Genomic DNA, 20,019 nt, shown 5'->3' on the forward strand with positions numbered 1-20,019 from the left:
ATTAAGTCAATTAATACACTTGTATTACTTTGGTGCAGTGCAGTGGACAAAATTCCTCAATCTATACTTCTAAAATGGCCAGTATCCTTGCTGCTGTTTTCCCCTGCATTTCTATTGCTCCACCTGATGTTCAAAATGGCAGCTGGGGCCGCAGTCTAGTTCTGCGCTGTTTACGATTTTCAACAGTGCGTAATATAATGCCACGTTAAAAACAACTCGGAAATCTCCGACTTCCGTGCGGTCAAGACAACTGTGACATCGCGGGGGGGAAACGAGCATCGACTGGAAATAATCGTTTCGAATGGTAATCCAACTCGGAATTTGGAAGGTCGGAAATGCGAGCATCTTACTAGAGCTCCGACCTGAACACCACTGACGTCATGATTTGACCTCTTTTTCCGTGTTCCCAGTTGTATTGAAAGCACTAAAAGGAAGTCCTCATGTCATTTCGCCGTGCATAGAAAAAAATTAATGAGTAAAAAAATCGGAGGAAAACAAGCCCAGCCGAACAGCCAGCTCAGCCCAAGCCGGCTTTTTTATTTGGTGCTTCATTATTTTTCGGTCACCGGTGAAAGTAGGCGGAGATGAGGGGACTCCTGCCGTTTTACCGAGCTCTGAACGCCCTGTGTAACCGACAAGTCAGGCGAAGAGCTGGATTTGCCGGTTCTGAGTGCGGGTTTAGCGGAACCGTGTCTGTTAGCAAGGTACGATTCGAACTGCAAAGCTGTTGCTTCCAAATGAATTCTGCACTGTCAGCTGATACATTGTAGCCAATGTTTCCTTGTAATAGGAATACCAACGAATGTAGCATTGCACTGGTATTTTGGGGGATGGGCGCTTTGTGTCCTCAAATGTTAGTTTTTTCCCCATCAGTTTTCAAAATCCAAACAGGCACATTTTTATGTCTCCGAATGTTATCGCTCAAGATGAGTGTGTAGGAAAAGAGATTGCAGTTCCATCACAATCCCATATCATTAGCTCCTTCTGTAATGTTGGCTACAATGAATTGAATACATCATGGGGGTTTTTCTCTCTAAATAATAGGCCTCAGAGGTGCATATGTATCCAAATGGCATATTGGGCCTGTCAGTAAAGTGGCTTTGATAAGAGGAAAGTCCCAATAATCACAGGGCCTATGAATTTCTACCCTCACATCACATATTATGTTTATTTTCTCTTTATGTGAGCTGCCTCCACAATTCACATTTCCTTCCACATATACCTAGAGGCTAGACCAGGGGTGGGCAAACTTTTTGACTCGCGGGCCACAATGGGTTCTAAAATTTGACAGAGGGGCCGGGCCAGGAGCATTTGGAGGGAGTGTTTGGGCCGGATATACTAAAGCATTAAATGTAGTGTGTGCAAACCTCATAGCACAGTAAGAACACTACAACCCAATTTATTAACTGTCTTTCAAATGTGAAAAATAGCCCTTATCAGTTAATAAATTTGTCTCAAGGAATATGCAAGATATGGCATATACATACTATTTCGCAGATACCGGGATGAGGAAATGTAAAGACATTAAAATAACATACGCACTGTGATTTATCAAGATTGCGTCTGTTTTTAATAAGTTTCAATCGAAGGTGCAAAGTTAAAGAAATCAACATTTATTGAAAAATGGAATCACTTTCAACATTCAAAACATATTATTACACAACGAAATACTCAAGCTCAATAATATCTACTTGTGTTAAACTCCGCAAAATCATGGATGGATTGTCCTGACCGCGCGCTCTACAAACTCGCCACGGACGCCCTCGCCTTCACGCGCAAACAGTACACGTGTATCGTTGCCAAGCACACAGACATAGGCTGTATTAAATATCCTACCTGCAGCTGAAAATTTAAATTAAGAGCGATGTGGAGGTTTTTACTATAATTTGGACAAGTTCGGCGGGCCGGATTAAAATGCCTAACGGGCCGTATGTGGCCCGCGGGCCGTAGTTTGCCCATGTTTGGGCTAGACTGTTGTAGCCTGATCCACACCAATAGCAAAACAGATTGTAAACTTACGGGACTTCAGGATGGTCGTATGAGGCTAAGACTGTTGAGCAACACCCTGGAAATAGTTGTGTTGTAACATACAGAAACTAAATCATTACTAGTCTAGATTCATATTTAAAACAGAACCACACACATGGTCCTGCATCCTGTCTTGTGTGTCAACTCAGACCCATGCTTTGAGGATGGGTCTTATATTGTTGAGTGGAATATTTCTAATGATGCATGATGTCAACTTATGTCATCATGTAGCGATCTAGAATGTGGCATATGAATCATTCTCTCTTCCTATCCCAGCCACAGCCATGCTTTGGCCTGCTGTTTGACATCGATGGCGTGCTTGTCCGGGGAAAGATACCCATCCCTGCTGCAAAAAAGGCCTTCCAAAAACTGGTCAACTCTCAGGGACAATTTGTGGTACCAGTTGTTTTTGTCACCAACGCAGGGAATTGTATGCGGCAGATGAAAGCAGACCAGCTCTCGCACATCCTGGGAGTGCCTGTAAGTGTCTCACAGCTCTCTTCTGCCACACAATCTGTAATGATTAAGACATAATTTAATTCAAGGCCCTGTGTGGGCAGTTAGCCACTCATGCTGTACATGTTAATGTGGTGCATTGTCTTTTGACTTTAAACGAGTTCTCAGTAATATGATGGATAAATATTAGGACCAGCAGAGGTAGACAATGACATGCATTATACACAGCCTTTTGACATAAAATTCAACTGTATGTGTGTCTTGTTGCACAGAAAATCAAACCAATTAGGTCCTCTTGAAGATATTGCTTGCTGTAGGTCTGGCTCAGCCTATCAGACCGGTGTTTTTGTTACCAGATCACCATGGACCAGGTGATGATGTCACACAGTCCACTGAGGATGTTCAAGAAATACCATGACAAGTGTGTTCTGGTGTCAGGACAAGGGCCCGTCCTGGATATTGCCAAAAAGTATCCTTTTGAAATACAATATGTATTATTAGACAATATCAAAGCATCTACTTGACTTAGCTTGATAAGAGAATATCAGGGCGGCAGGTAGCCTAGTGGTTAGAGCTTTGGACCAGTAACCGAAAGGTTGCTAGATCGAATCCCTGAGCTGACAAGGTAAAAATCTGTCGTTCTGCCCCTGAACAAGGCAGTTAACCCACTGTTCCTAGACCGTCATTGTAAATTAGAATTTGTTCTTAACTGACTTGCCTAGGTAAACAAAAATTACCTGGAAATTAATTAACAAGCTGATTATATCAGGTATATCAGACCCAAGTGCAGACTGTGTTGAAGTTACAATGTTTATTGCAACAACAGGGGCAGGCAAACGACAGGTCAAGGCAGGCAGGGGTCGATAATCCAGAGTAGCGGTACAGGACGGCAGGCAGGGTCAGGGGCAGGCAGAGTGGTCAGGCAGGCGGGCTCAGAGTCAGGACAGGCAAGGGTCAAAACCAGGAGGACGAGGAAAAAGAGAGACTGGGGAAAAACAGGAGCTGAGAAACCGCTGGTTGACTTGAACAAACAAGACAAACTGGCACAGAAAGACAGAAAACATAGGTATAAATACCCAGGGGATAAGTGGGGAAGATGGGCGACACCTGGAGGGGGGTGGAGATAAGCACAAGGACAGGTTAAACAGATCAGGGCGTGACAGATTATAATGACCATGCTATACATTGGTGGTGTAATCCTTAAAATTATAAGCTTGGGCTTCCAGAATGTGGTCAGTATCGACATGTTGAGAGAATCCTTTCCTCTGCTGGACATGGTAGACCACAACAGACGGCCCAAACTGCCGGTGAGAATCGAGCCGATGTATACATCAAGATCCATAGACAGGCTATATTTCAGAGGCTTTCCTAAGCACCTTCCATTTCTTATTTTCTTTTCAGTCCAGTCCTATTGCCAACCTTCCCACAGTAGAAGGTGAGGGCTTGTAAATGGATTCTCTCCTTCTCATTGATCTTGTTGTTGAACTGTCACCGTAATCGCAATTGTATATCATATCCATCATATTCCACTTCTTTTCTCTTCCCGGTCCAGCTGTTATTCTGTTTGGGGAGCCCATCCGATGGGAGACCAACCTCCAGCTGATAATTGATATCCTGCTGACCAATGGGAACCTGAGCGGAGCCCACCAGACCCAAAAGCTTCCCCACCTCCCCCTGCTGGCCTGCAACATGGATCTCATGTGGATGGCTGAGGCCCAGTCTCCACGGTAACCACAGTGAATCAGAGCTGTTATTGAAATGTGGTGAAAAGGAAGGCAGATATGAATAGGAAGAAAGACATTTGTTTTTTTCACCATAGAATCTATTAATGTCCTGGATGCAAAACGGGTCTAAGCTCATTGAAGTCTGGCCTTTAAGAAAACGGTTCAATGAGCTTGATTAGTTTAATTGATCATGTTTTCATTACATGTTTGCTTCTTTATATGATCTCAACTCCAGCTTTGGTCATGGAACATTCCTGGTGTGCCTGGAGAACATCTACAAGAAGATAACGGGTAAAGAGGTGAAGTACAAAGCTCTGATGGGAAAGCCCAGTGAACTGACCTACCACTTTGCTGAGTACCTCATCAGAGGCCAGGCTGTGGAGAGAAACTGGAAACAGCCCATCACCTCCCTCTATGCTATTGGGTAAGACCCCTGTCATCTCACTGTTGACAGCAAAAATGGTGGCAATTTATTCTACGTGAAAAAAAAAAGAAAATTATGGGTAATCGCATAATGATAACATATCATTATAATTACTTGTTTGTTGTTTGGGGATTCAAAGCACAGCTAGATTTCATCTTGAAGCTAGAGTAGTTGTTATAAGTGTGGGCTCTTAATTTGATCACTGTTGTGGCTGAGAATGTTCCCGCGCCGCAGGAAATGCAGATGAGATTTGAGATTTACATACATTCACTGAAACCCGCACTACAGTTATATTAACAGTATAGCACTTTTCATATAGCCTAATTATAGCCTAACCACAGATCAAACATTACATTGGTGGAAAAATGTGAATGTTCAAATCTTGTTACAGGATTATATTGATGCGACAATACTGGTCAAATTAAGATTCTGCACCTGGATGTGCTGATGTCCATGATGTGGGATGTAATTGCTGTACTACCTGATTCCTCTCCTTGATTTCCTTTCCTTTGCCTCTCTACTCCCTCAGGGATAACCTGATGACTGACATCTATGGGGCCAACCTCTACAGTTGTTACCTGGAGGAGAGGAACAGGAGGAAGAACTCCAAAGCTGTCGCCAAGATGGCCACTGGCACGGGCTCTAGTGCAGCCCTTCCCCAGGACAACGACCACGTAGAGAACACCTGGGAGAGCGAGCTGGCACCCCCCTCCGCCACCTCCTGCAAGTCCATCCTGGTGTGCACTGGGGTGTACAACCCCCACACGGAGGTGCCCACTTATGCCAACAAGTGCATCAAGGAGACTGTGTTTCACGGGCATCGCGACTTCCGCTTTGACCCGGCGTTGGTAGAGCCCGGGCACATCGTGCAGGACGTGGCTGACGCCGTGGAGCTCATCTTTGAGCAGGAGAAGTTTGTGCCTCAGTAATGTTTTCAGGTTGGTGTCATCATGGAGACCTCCTTAGTAGAGGTCTCAGGTTTGCCTGTGCCGGCCATAGAATTAGAATTGATTATATTCAAATTCTATGGTTCTGGGTTAAAAAGGAGGGGGTTCCTAAAAATTGATACTGATCAATATCCAGTGTTGTGCAGATTTGTTTTGTATGATACGATGGACCAGATTCCCTTAGTCCTTAACTGGGAAATACCACTCACTGAGTTACGTTGGACAGTGTTTACAACTTGGCAGGGTATTGAAGGAACTTAATAGGTAAAGTACTGTAGTGAGATTGAACTCTTATTCATTCTGTTGTATTGTTCTATAGTGGGCTTAAAACGATTTAAGTTCTGCACAATTACCCGCTTTTAAGTAATGGCAATTGATTTTAATGCAAGCCTTATTTAATAGTGTTATGAATAAGTATTTTCTTAGTTGTGATTATGTACAAAGATTATGACCATCTTTAAAATTGTGAATTTGATTTAATTGGTCTTATGTATCTTAATGACTATAATAAGTTCCAAATATTTTTATGAATTCATATGTTTTCAATTCCTTCTCAAACTGACCATACTACTGTCTACCATACGTTTTGTCTGTTACATCTATGCATGCATTTCATAAGATAGATTTAATGCATTATACTGGACTTGGCCCGGTTTCCCAAAAGCATATTAAGGCAATTTCATCGTTAGAACCATAGATGGTAGATGGTTCTAATATTAACCATAGATGGTTCTAATATTAATTTTGCCTTAAGATGCTTTTGGGAAACCGGGCCCTGTACTGTAAGAATACCTATTTGATATTTAGGGTGCAATGCCGTCCTTCAACTGTGCTGTCTACATTATTTCGAGCAATGTAAACCATGTAACCTGTATTTGCACAGAACAAAACGATTCATTCTCATTTAATGTTACCATATCTTGCCGAGCTACTAAACCTGCCCTTTGTTGTAAATGTACCATTTGTCGTATGCGTTAGAACTTTGACCACAGATGCAATGACTGTATCTAGCCACTTATATTTATATAAAATATAGGAATATAAGAGAAGCTATTTTATCATAGGTGTATTAACCATGTATTTCAGTTGATGCGTTACATATTTTATAAGATGTTGTCAATATTGCTTGTATGAATGAAAATAGCGTAGCCTTAAAAAAACGAAAGAAAAAAGCTGGCTACCTGTTCTTCAGTGCTGATGATACAGCATGGCTTTGTTTACATGAAAACAAACGACTCCATAGAAAATAAAACATGCTTATCTTCTTGCCATATATCCTAACGGTTTTCTTCTTACTGTCCTCATGCACACATCTTCAGTTTCAGAAATAAATATTCTCACTTATCTGGTGTTAACAATATTTGCAAATTGTACAACACCTAAATGTCTCCCGAATCTGTCTAAGGCACTGCATCTCAGTGCTTGAGGCGTCACTACAGACACCCTGGTTCGAATCCAGGCTGTATCACAACCGGCCGTGATTGGAAGTCCCATAGGGCGGCGCACAATTGGCCGGTGTAGGCCGTCATTGTATATAAGAATCTGTTCTTAACTGACTTGCCTAGTTAAATAAAGGTAAAATAAATAAAAAAGCTTCACCCTCATGTAGTGCTAGGTATCAACAGCCAATCCAGTAGGGCCAGGAAGCTATAATGAGCTTCGATTGGTCAAAAATGGCACGATGTCACAGAGTATTTGCATAAAGTTCAGCTTTCCCTAACTTTGGTCACGCTCCCTCGCCCATGCTCGCATCGCCCGGTGAGAGAGGCAGAGTTCTCACATTCCTCAGACAGAGAGCCTCTGGAGTGTCCTCCTGTGTTTGGGCTTCAGCGACTTCAGAGAGTCAGCCTCAAACCATGCGTGTCTCTGATCCATGTCCAGAGTGAAGGTGGAGTTCTTCACCAGCCTCAGGCCCCACAGCAGGAGGCCGATGAGCCCACACAACATCACCCCCACCAGGGTATCATACACCTCCCTTGCACACCTCTGCTGGGCACAGGAGGAAAAGTAGGCATCACTGAGCACAGTGATTGCTGTGTGTGCCACACTACTTGGGCTGGCACAGGTGGGCACCCCACCAGACACGACAGCCCCGTTCCTCTTCAGCCAGGTACTTAGGTACTGGATTTCACAGTTACAGTGGAAAGGGTTCCCATACAGGGTGACCCTTCTCAGGCCTTGCAGCCTGTCGAAGTGCCCTGGAGGTACTGTGAACAGCTGGTTGTTCTGGAGGTGGAGCTCGTGGTGTCTGGAGAGAGAGGTGGGACTTCCCTGAGGCTCAGGGAGCTGCAGTTGATCTGTAGTCCTGCAGGGTGTAGGGCTGAACACTGGCAGGGCTGTGGGCTGGTCTGTGCACTGGATGTGGCCAGGAGGAGGAGGATGGCTAGCCCTGAACCAAAGAGCATCCTACAGGAAGAAAAACATACCATATCTGATGTATACATACACTATACAAACAAAACGGCCTCTGGAAGCAACGTCAGCACAAGAACTGTTCGTCGGGAGCTTAATGAAATAGGTTTTCATGGCCGAGCAGCTACACACAAGCCTAAGGTCACCATGCACAATGCCAAGTGTTGGCTGGAGTGGTGTAAAGCTCGCCACCAGTGGACTCTGGAGCAGTAGAAACACGTTCTCTGGAGTGATGAATCAAGCTTCACCATTTGGCAGTCTGACGTACAAAGTTGGGTTTTGCGAACCTTCCCGAATGCATAGTGCCAACTGTAAAGTTTGGTGGAGGAGAAATAATGGTCTGGGACTGTTTTCCATGGTTCGGGCTAGGCCCCTTAGTTCCAGTAAAAGGGAAATCTTAACGCTACAGCATACAATGACATTGTAGACGATTCTGTGCTTCCAACTTTGTGGCTACAGTTTGTGGAAGACCCTTTCCTGTTTCAGCATTACAATGCTTCTGTGCACAAAGCGAGGTCCATACAGAAATGGTTTGTCGAGATCGGTGTGGAAGAACTTGACTGGCCCGCACAGAGCCCTGACCTCAACCCCATCGAACATCTTTGGGATGAATTGGAACGCCGACTGCGAGCCAAGCCTAATCGCCCAGCATCAGTGCCCAACCTCACTAATGCTCTTGTGGCTGAATGGAAGAAAGTTCCTGGAGCAATGTTCCAACATCTAGTGGAAAGCCTTCCCAGAAGAGTGGGGGCTGTTATAGAGCAAAGGGGGGCAAAGGAGGGACCAACTCCATATTAATGCCCATGATTTTGGAATTAGATGTTCGATGAGCAGGTGTCCACATACTTTTGCTCATGTGGTACCCAAAATATCATTCATAATAGGCATACCTGTCAAATGAATATTATGTTTTGACAGCATAGAGGTGTATGTAACATTTATTGATCTATTTACATAATAGTGATGTGGGTCAATTTTGTATCTATCTCACATTGGGTGGGAAAACATGTCTGTCATTTCATATATAGTATCCTATGGGCTGAACAGGCTTATCATGATAAGCCATAGCCATACATGTTAAAGTGAGGCCTTACCTTTAAGTGTGAAGTTATTGACAACAAGGTTAGAGTGAGGCCTACTATGGTGGAAATTCAACACCAGGGACACCTGAAGTGGAGAGGTTACAACAACAAACTCTGCACACTGTACAGGTCTATCAGAAAACTCAGCTGGGGCGGTCCCAACAGTTGTCTATAATAATTATAGAGAATTGATTTGATAAAATAACAGTATTCACCTTCAATGATACTAAAGACACGACACTGTACATAAAAGACAGTGTCGTGTCTTTAGTATCATTGAAGGTGAATACTGTTATTTTATCAAATCAATTCTCTATAATTATTATTACGTGATTAAACTAATCATGTACATTTAATTAACTAGGAAGTCGGGGCACCACGGAAAATCTTCAGATTACAAAGTTATACTTTTCCGAATATAACTCATCAGATACATATATATATTTTTTAAATAAATGTACCCCCTTTTCTCCCCAATTTTCGTGGTATCCAATCGCTAGTAATTACTATCTTGTCTCATCGCTACAACTCCCGTACGGGCTCGGGAGAGACGAAGGTCGAAAGCCATGCGTCCTCCGAAGCACGACCCAACCAAGCCGCACTGCTTCTTAACACAGCGCGCCTCCAACCCGGAAGCCAGCCGCACCAATGTGTCGGAGGAAACACCGTGCACGCCCCCTCGGTTAGCGCGCACTGCGCCCGGCCCGCCACAGGAGTCGCTGGAGCGCGATGAGACAAGGATATGCCTGCCGGCCAAACCCTCCCTAACCCGGACGACGCTAGGCCAATTGTGCGTCGCCCCACGGACCTCCCGGTCGCGGCCGGCTGCGACAGAGCCTGGGCGTGAACCCAGAGACTCTGGTGGCGCAGCTAGCGCTGCGATGCAGTGCCCTAGACCACTGCGCCACCCGGGAGGCCCCCTTTTCAGATATTTTAATATCTGATCAATTAGTCTTCTATTAATGAATTATTCTTTACCTTACGTCAGTCTCATTTCAAACGTCGTAGAATTCTTGGTTATCTGCATGAACCCAGCCTAAACCATGAATCATCCATACACCAATTGGCTTAATCATTTATCTACTAACTAACTAAATAATCACAGAAATGCACAAACAAGCAGTAGGTATTGGTTACAAATAATGATAGGGACGATCCCCTAGTGGGCTAAACAGATATGACGGCTTGGTATACAAAGAAAAGGGGGTGTGGACCGATAAAGGAGCGGGAAAGACAAAATGGATTTACTACACACAGTGGATAATTATATTCATTGAAATGCTAATCCTTTGCACATGAACGCTCACTCATTCGGGAATAATTGCAATCAATATATTTACACCCATATGTCGTTGTTGTCTTCTCTGTTGGAATTGTCGGTCAGTCTGCTGGAGAGTCAGTCCATCAGAGAGTCTCTCGTTACTTCTCCATAAGTCACAATGTCTTTCATGGTTGTAGCTATCGGCTGCTCCTGATAGTGTCTGTTGTAATGGATATGTCAGGCGTCCATTGTTCTTAGAGTAGATGTTTCGGTGGTTGTCGGTATTCGCATCCCAGGTTTACATAATTTCTAGCTGCAGACTAGTAATTAGTATCTAAGATTTGCTCTTATTCTGTAGGGATCCATAGTCTCAGAGTTGAACCACTTCCAGCCGTGTAGCCAATGCTCCACGTGGTATAGTTTTCTAGTCTTGGTACTCAACTATTCGTAATCACAGCTCCCGCTGTGGGTTTGCTTAGTCTGAAGAGTATTTCTTCAGGGGGGGTTTAATTCGGAACAAAAGAAAGGGTGGTTCCATGACGCCAGATTATGTCCGTGCTCACGGGGGCGTGGCCGCTGACTAGTTAAACTTTACAGCGAATAAAATTAAAGGTTAACATCACATTACATCATTTCACAAATAGTTTCATTTTTACTCATTCATTTCATACAAGAATTAGATGCAAACACCAAAATTGAGAAATGTACACATTCAGAGATATAGTAATGTGTGTTTCCTGTCCTTCATGAGGTCACCAAATTAAACACACTCAACATAACTGTCCCTTAAGTGTCCACGTACCATTCCCACAAGTGGACATATTGTTTCATTCTCCCATTTTGGGGATTTAGGAGTTCGGCCATGTGAAATCAAATCAAAGTTTATTTGTCATGTGCGTTGAATATAACAGGTGTAGACCTTACCGTGAAATGCTTACTTACAGGCTCTAATCAATAGTGCAAAAAAGGTATTAGGTGAACAATAGGTAGGTAAAGAAATAAAACAACAGTAAAAAGACAGGCTATATACAGTAGCGAGGCTATAAAAGTAGCGAGGCTACATACAGACACCGGTTAGTCAGGCTGATTGAGGTAGTATGTATGTACAAAATCCTTTGTTCACTCTGTGATCTCTCTTTGCATGAAAAGGGGGAGAGAGTCTCCGCCAGGAATTTACGACCTGAGATAACAGAACCTGGGTGTGGGAGAGAGTGAAAGAGGGGAAGCCACGATCTACACCCAGAAAGGGCCACGTCATGACAACAGCTATGCACAGACAAGTTATATTTGCATGTTTAGCATAATTATTTAATCACTACCGGTGTCTTGCACATGTGACTGACCAATACCTCACAAGTTGAGACCTTGAAACTGAGATACCTCGGTTGTTCCCATAGCAATATTCTGGGCGTACTGCGTTGAGGAACAGTGATAGTGAGGATTCCTCCATACACGATCAGTCACCAACTGTTCCTGAGACTAATCAAAACATAAAACAAATCCGCTTGGGCCATCTAAACTTGTCAAACAAAAACAACCTCCAATTCTCACTCATCGTCCTATCTACAGTGTCGGCAGCTCATCAGTCTCACCATCCTCTTGAGGAGCATTACATATAATGGCTGCCGAAACCTTCCCAGCCTGTGAGGCACAAATAGCCTTACAACATGTTAGTAATACAATTAGACATACTAAGAAAAAAATCTGGGATCCCCAACAATCTGGGATCCCCAACTCCCGAACACAGATTTCAACCAAGTTGCAAGCGTCCACTCGGGCTGTGGGGAATTGTTCTTAGCCACAGTGGCAATGTATTCGGCAAGACCGTAACGTTAGAGTACCGATCTGGGACAAAAGTGCAACATTCCTCTCCAATTATTGCACAAGTGCCCCAGAGCCAATTTACGCAATTCTTTCAGTTCGTCATTCAATTGTTATGGGGCATTTTGAGTAGCATTGCCAATTTCCTCCACATGTTTGGTGATATCACGAATTTGGTCTAGGGCACATGCAACTCCATACCCTGGAAAAAACACACCAAAGAACCTGGAGGCAGGTGCCTGAGTGTGAGTGATGTCAGCCAGAGACCTCTGAGCTCTCCTTATTCCAGGAGGTTTGTACTCTAAACAGAGCCCTCAGACTCTTATTATTGTTTGGAACGGCTCTCATAGCTGTTACCACAAACCCAACAGTACAACTACCTCCCCAGTTCAGGGGCAGGCTATAGTAAGCCATTTTCCCACACAACCAATAGGTGCCATTTGGGGCTCCTCTCAAAGGGATAAGAACATTACAGACTGAAATACCATAAGTAACATTACCAGTGTCGGCATTGTTGACAGTTAACTTACAGGTATTGGACCCGTTGTAGTACATTATACAATTACATTGTAGTTCACCCAAATGATTAATTCCTTCTCCTCTAATACACCAAGGGACTGTCATCACTCCTGCTACTGAGATGGGTGGGAGTAAAGTATTATCTGGCCTAGCAAGCGACGGTGGGCCTCTGTGGTTATATAATGCAAAAACCGTCATGGGGTCAGGGTTACGTGGCATCTCTACTAGGAATGGTAAGTCAATTTGGATAGTCAGATTTACTTGGCAAAGTGGCAAACCTGCTCCTACCTTAACTGGCCCCAACCCACACATCACAAGGCATAGATGGCTTTGAGTTGAATATGGGGATGATTTCATCATAATCCAATGTATCTGTCAGTTCACGCTCAAAAGACAGCAATAATGGCACCGACAGAGATGGTCGCCTCGCTTCAGGTCCTTAGGAAATTATGCAGAAATTTGTTTTTGATGTATTATTTCTCACATTGTTAGCCAGGAAAATCTCAAGTGTTATTACATACAGCCGGGACGAACTACTGGATATAAAAGCGATGTCAACTTACCAAAATTATGACCAAGAATATGTCTTTCCCGAAGCGGATCCTTTGTTCGGACCTCCACAATGGACATGGGATCATATCCCAGACGGTGACCCAAAACAACGTGGTCGCCGCAGGAGAGGCAGACGGAGCGGCCTACTGGTTAGACTTAGAAGGCGAGCACACCATCCACCGTTTCTGACCATATTACTCACCAATGTCCTATCTCTAGACAACAAGGTGGATGGAATTAGGGCACGAGTTGCCTTCCTGAGAGACATCAGAGATTGTAACATTCTCTGTTTCACGGAAACATGGCTCACTCGGGATATGTTGTCAGAGTCGGTACAGCCACCCGGTTTCTTTGATCACCTGATCTAGAATTCCTTACAATCAAATGCCGACCGCATTATCTACCAAGAGAATTCTCTTCGATTATGGACTCTATGTAAACTGAAACCATTTATCCTGAGGCTGCATTTATTGTAGCTGGGGATTTTAACAAAGCTAATCTGAGAACAAGGCTTCCTAAATTCTATCAGCATATCGACTGCGCGACACGAGCTGGTAGCATTCTGGACCATTGCTACTCTAACTTCCGCGATGCATACAAAGCCCTCCCCTGCCCTCCCTTCGGGAAATCTGACCATGACTCCATTTTGACCATGGCTCCCAGCCTATAGACAGAAACTAAAACAGGAAACGCCCGGGCTCAGGTCTATCCAACGCTGGTCTGACCAAGCAGATTCCACGCTTCAAGATTGCTTAGATCACGTGGACTGGGATATGTTCCGGGTAGCCTCAGATAACAACATTGACGTATACGCTGACTCGGTGAGCAAGTTTATTAGCAAGTGCATCGGTGATGTTGTACCCACTGTGACTATTAAAACCTTCCCTAACCAGAAACCGTGGCTGGATTGCAGCATTCGTGCAAAACTGAAAGTGCGAACTAAAGCTTTTAACCATGGCAAGGCGACTGGAAACATGACAGAATACAAACAGTGTAGCTATTCCCTCTGCAAGGCAATCAAACAAGTAAAGCATCAGTATAGAGCAAACATGGGCAAACTACGGCCCGCGGGCCACATACGGCCCGTTAGGCTTTTTAATCCGGCCCGCCGAACTTGTCCAAATTATAGTAAAAACCTCCACATCGCTCTTAATTTAAATTTAAATTTAAATTTTCAGCTGCAGGTAGGATATTTAATACAGCCTATGTCTGTGTGCTTGGCAACGATACACGTGTACTGTTTGCGCGTGAAGGCGAGGGCGTCCGTGGCGAGTTTGTAGAGCGCGCGGTCAGGACAATCCATCCATGATTTTGCGGAGTTTAACACAAGTAGATATTATTGAGCTTGAGTATTTCGTTGTGTAATAATATGTTTTGAATGTTGAAAGTGATTCCATTTTTCAATAAATGTTGATTTCTTTAACTTTGCACCTTCGATTGAAACTTATTAAAAACAGACGCAATCTTGATAAATCACAGTGCGTATGTTATTTTAATGTCTTTACATTTCCTCATCCCGGTATCTGCGAAATAGTATGTATATGCCATATCTTGCATATTCCTTGAGACAAATTTATTAACTGATAAGGGCTATTTTTCACATTTGAAAGACAGTTAATAAATTGGGTTGTAGTGTTCTTACTGTGCTATGAGGTTTGCACACACTACATTTAATGCTTTAGTATATCCGGCCCAAACACTCCCTCCAAATGCTCCTGGCCCGGCCCCTCTGTCAAATTTTAGAACCCATTGTGGCCCGCGAGTCAAAAAGTTTGCCCACCCCTGGTATAGAGACAAAGTAGAGTCGAAATTCAATGGCTCAGACACGAGAGGTATGTGGCAGGGTCTACAGTCAATCACGGATTACAAAAAGAAAACCAGCCCAGTCACTGACATCGACGTCTTTCTCCCAGACAAATTAAACAACTTATTTGCTCGCTTTGAGGACAATACCGAGAAACTGATACATCCCGCTACCAAAGCCTGTGGGTTCTCTTTCACCGTGGCCAACGTGAGTAAAACATTTAAACGTGTTAACCCTCGCAAGGCTGCCGGCACTGACGGCATCCCTAGCCGAGTCCTCAGAGCATGCGCAGACCAACTGGCTGGTGTGTTTACGGACATATTCAATCAATCCCTATCCCAGTCTGCTGTGCCCACATGCTTCAAGATGGCCACCATTGTTCATGTTCCCAAGAAAGCTAAGGTAACTGAACTAAATGACTGTCGCCCGTAGCACTCACCTCTGTCATCATGAAGTGGTTTGAGAGACTAATCAAGGATCATATCACCTCCACCCTACCTGATACATCAGACCCACTCAAATTTGCTTACCACCCCAATAGATCCACAGATGACACAATCGCCATCACACTGCACACTGCCTTATCCCATCTGGACAAGAGGAATACCTATGAAAGAATGCTGTTCATTGACTACAGCTCAGCATTTAACGCCATAGTACCCTGCAAACTCATCATTAAGCTCGAGACCCTGGGTCTCGACCCAGCCCTGTGCAACTGGGTCCTGGACTTTCTGACGGGTCGCCCCCAGGTAGTGAGGGTAGGAAACAACATCTCCACCCCGCTGATCCTCAACACTGGGGCCCCACAAGGGTGCGTTCTAGCCCCTCTCCTGTACTCCCTGTTCACCCATGACTGCATGGCCATGCACGCCTCCAACTCAATCATCAAGTTTACAGACGGCACTACAGTGGTAGGTTTGATTACTAACAATGACGAGATGGCCTACAGGGAGGAGGTGAGGGCCCTCGGAGTGTGGTGTCAGGAAAATAACCTCTCACTCAACGTCAACAAAACAAAGGAGATGATCGTGGACTTCAGGAAACAGCAGAGGGAGCATCCCCCCAACCACATCGACAGGACAGTAGTGGAGAAGGTGGAAAGTTTTAAGTTCCTCGGCGTACACATCACAGACAAACTGCAATGGTCCACCCACACAGACAGCGTGGTGAAGAAGGTGCAACAGCGCCTCTTCAACCTCAGGTGGCTGAAGAAATTTGGCTTGTCACCTAAAACACTCACAAACTTTTACAGATGCACACTCGAGAGCATCCTGTCAGGCTGTATCACCGCCTAGAACGGCAACTGCACCGCCCTCAACCACAAGGCTCTCCAGAGGGTAGTGAGGTCTGCACAACGCATCACCGGGGGCAAACTACCTGCCCTCCAGGACACCTTTAGTACCCAATGTCACAGGAAGGCCAAAAAGATCATCAAGGACAACAACCACCCGAGCCACTGCCTGTCCACCCCGCTATCATCCAGAAGGTGAGGTCAGTACAGGTGTATCAAAGCTGGGACTGAGAGACTGAAAAACAGCTTCTATCTCAAGGCCATCAGACTGTTAAACAGCCATCACTAACATAGAGAGGCTGCTGCCAACATACAGACTCAAATCTCTTGCCACTTTAATAAATGGATGTAATACAAATGAAGTCAGAAGTTTACATACACTTAGGTTGGAGTCATTAAAATTCGTTTTTCAACCACTCCACAAATTTCTTGTTAACAAATTATAGTTTTGGCAAGTCGGTTAGGACATCTACTTTGTGCATGACACAAGGAATTTTTACAACAATTGTTAACAGACAGATTATTTCACTTATAATTCACTGTATCACAATTCCAGTGAGTCAGAAGTTTACATACAATAAGTTGACTGTGCCTTTAAACAGTTTGGAAAAATCCAGAAAATGATGTCATGGCTTTAGAAGCTTCTGATAGGCTAACTTACACCATCTGAGTCAATTGGAGGTGTACCTGTGGATGTATTTCAAGGCCTACCTTCAAACTCAGTGCCTCTTTGCTTGACATCATGGGAAAATCAAAGGAAATCAGCCAAGCCCACAGAAAAAAATTGTAGACCTCCACAAGTCTGGTTCATCCTTGGGAGCAATTTCCAAACGCCTGAAGGTACCACGTTCATCTGTACAAACAATAGTACGCAAGTATAAACACCATGGGACCACACAGCCGTCATACCGCTCAGGAAGGAGGCACGTTCTGTCTCCTAGAGATGAACATACTTTGGTGTGAAAAGTGCAAATCAATCCCAGAACAACAGCAAAGGACCTTGTGAAGATGCTGGAGGAAACAGATACAAAAGTATCTATATCCACAGTAAAACAAGTCCTATATCGACAGCAAGGAAGAAGCCACTGCTCCAAAACCGCCATAAAAAAGCCAGACTACGGTTTGCAACTGCACATGGGGACGAAGATCGTACTTTTTGGAGAAATGTCCTCTGGTCTGATGTAACAAAAATAGAACTGTTTGGCCATAATGACCATCGTTATGTTCAGAGGGAAAAGGGAGAGGCTTGCAAGCCGAAGAACACCATCCCAACCATGAAGCACGGGGGTGGCAGCATCATGTTGTGGGGGTGCTTTGCTGCAGGAGGGACTGGTGCTCTTCACAAAATAGATGGCATCATAAGGATGGAAAATTATGTGGATATATTGAAGCAACATCTCAAGACATCAGTCAGGAAGTTAAAGCTTGGTCTCAAATGGGTCTTCCAAATGGACAATGACCCCAAGCATACTTCCAAAGTTGTGGCAAAATGGCTTAAGGACAACAAAGTCAAGGTATTGGAGTGGGCATCACAAAGCCCTGGCCTCAATCCTATAGAAAATTTGTGGGCAGAACTGAAAAAGTGTGTGCAAGCAAGGAGGCCTACAAACCTGACTCAGTTACACCAGCTCTGTCAGGAGGAATGGGCCAAAATTCACCCAACTTATTGTGGGAAACTTATTGTGGGAAACTTCTGACCCACTGGGAATGTGATGAAAGAAATAAAAGCTGAAATAAATCACTCTCTCTACTATTCTGACATTTCATTCTTAAAATAAACTGGTGATCCTAACTGACCTAAGACAGGGAATGTTTACTAGGATTAAATGTCAGAAATTGTGAAAAACTGAGTTTAAATGTATTTGGCTTAGGTGTATGTAAACTTCTGACTTCAACTGTAAATGTATCATTAGTCACTTTAAATAATGCCCCTTTATATAATGTTTACATATCCTACATTACTCATATAATACCTATATACTGTATTTTATACCATCTACTGCATCTTGCCTATGCCGCACGGCAAACACTCATCCATATATTTATATGTACGTACATATTCTTATTCATCCCATTACATTTGTGTGTATAAGGTAGTCGTTGTGAATTTGTTAGATTACTTGTTAGATTTTACTGCACTGACGGAACTAGAAGCACAAGCATTTCGCTACACTCGCATCTGCTAACCATGTGTATGTGACCAATAAATGTTTTTTTTTAACAACACTCTTTGTCCAAATGTAAGATTAGCAACCATTTCTGCTCTAGAGAAGAACAGATTGTCCTCATGGTTATGAGGGCCCAGCAGGGCTCTCCTTTTACTTCTGGGTCAATACTCCGGACCTGCATTGGCCCCTTTGGCTCAGGACTCCTTCTACGATGACCATCTACTTCTGGGCCACTACTCCGGACCGGCGTTGGCCCCTTTGGCTCGGGACCCTCTGCCAGGTTCCCCTTTGGCTCATCTCACCCTCTGCCAGGTTTCCCACAAGAGGACAACCTACTGTTCTTATAAGCACTCCTGTACTAATGCAGAGGAGGGCCACACTGCACCACCGGAACTGGCAAAGCCCTATCTTCTCCTAGATCAGGAACTCGTCTGCAGTGTGACACGTGGATCCAGGTATCTCTCTCAGCAACCCAGAAGAACTTGGTACTGCCCTCTCCAATGGGAGTCCTTCCAACTCTTTCTCCTGAAGTGCTTGACCACCACAAAATCCCCTGGGCTCAAACAGTGCTCAGCTCCACCTGCCAGGTTTGGAAAAAATGTCTTCACTTGAGGAAAGAGAGTCTTGAGAACCCTGTTAAGGGTAACATAATACTCAACCATGTCTTCCTCCATCCCTTGCAGGGACAACCTGTTCTGGGCGAAAGGTGCATTTGTCATTCGCATAGGACGGCCAGCCAGCACCTTGTGTGGAGAGACCAGTGACCGTATAGGATCTGCCTTTCATACTCATCAGTACCAATGGAAGCACTTTCACCCATGTCAGGCTTGTTTCACCAATCAACTTAACTAATTACATTTTCAGAGATTGATTCGCCCTTTCGACTGCATTCACAGGTTGAAGATGATAGGCACAATGTGTTTTCAAATAAAAAAAAATTTCACCTTTATTTAACCAGGTAGGCAAATTGAGAACACGTTCTCATTTACAATTGCGACCTGGCCAAGATAAAGCAAAGCAGTTCGACACATACAACAACACATAGTTACACATGGAGTAAAACAAACATACAGTCAATAATACAGTGAAAAATAAGTCTATATACAATGTGAGCAAGTGAGGTGAGATAAGGGAGGTGAAGGCAAACAAAATATATAAATAAATAAAAATATAAAAAAGGCCATGGTGGCGAAGTAAATACAATATAGCAAGTAAAAACACTGGAATGGTAGATTTGCAGTGGAAGAATGTGCAAAGTAGAGAGAGAAATAATGGGGTGCAAAGGAGCAAAATAAATAAATAAATACAGTAGGTAAAGAGGTAGTTGTTTGGGCTAAATTATAGATGGGCTATGTACAGGTGCAGTAATCTATGAGCTGCTCTGACAGCTGGTGCTTAAAGCTAGTGAGGGAGATAAGTGTTTCCAGTTTCAGAGATTTTTGTAGTTCGTTCCAGTCATTGGCAGCAGAGAACTGGAAGGAGAGGCGGCCAAAGGAAGAATTGGTTTTGGGGGTGACCAGAGAGATATAC

The 20,019-nt window shown here is 44.0% G+C and overlaps 1 protein-coding gene and 1 pseudogene across 3 annotated transcripts; one reads left to right on the forward strand and one right to left on the reverse strand.

Moving 5' to 3' along the window:
• Nucleotides 1-317: 317 nt before the first annotated feature.
• LOC139542808 (haloacid dehalogenase-like hydrolase domain-containing 5) lies at nt 318-6,852 on the forward strand. Of its 3 annotated transcripts, none has more exons than XM_071348654.1 (8): nt 318-704; nt 2,305-2,508; nt 2,802-2,953; nt 3,698-3,791; nt 3,886-3,919; nt 4,037-4,211; nt 4,444-4,632; nt 5,162-6,852. In XM_071348654.1, the coding sequence occupies exons 1-8, from the start codon at nt 585-587 to the stop codon at nt 5,559-5,561; spliced, it is 1,368 nt and encodes a 455-aa protein (XP_071204755.1). In that variant the 5' UTR covers nt 318-584; the 3' UTR covers nt 5,562-6,852. The 3 variants fall into 3 exon arrangements, with proteins under 3 accessions (XP_071204755.1, XP_071204758.1, XP_071204757.1); XM_071348657.1 differs by having other exon boundaries at nt 319-704; nt 2,453-2,508; XM_071348656.1 differs by having other exon boundaries at nt 320-704; nt 2,841-2,953.
• Nucleotides 6,060-8,502, reverse strand: LOC139542809 (platelet glycoprotein IX-like; annotated as a pseudogene).
• Nucleotides 8,503-20,019: the final 11,517 nt, after the last annotated feature.

This window comes from Salvelinus alpinus, chromosome 17 (genome assembly GCF_045679555.1).
Source record: "Salvelinus alpinus chromosome 17, SLU_Salpinus.1, whole genome shotgun sequence".
NCBI classification, from domain to species: domain Eukaryota; kingdom Metazoa; phylum Chordata; class Actinopteri; order Salmoniformes; family Salmonidae; genus Salvelinus; species Salvelinus alpinus.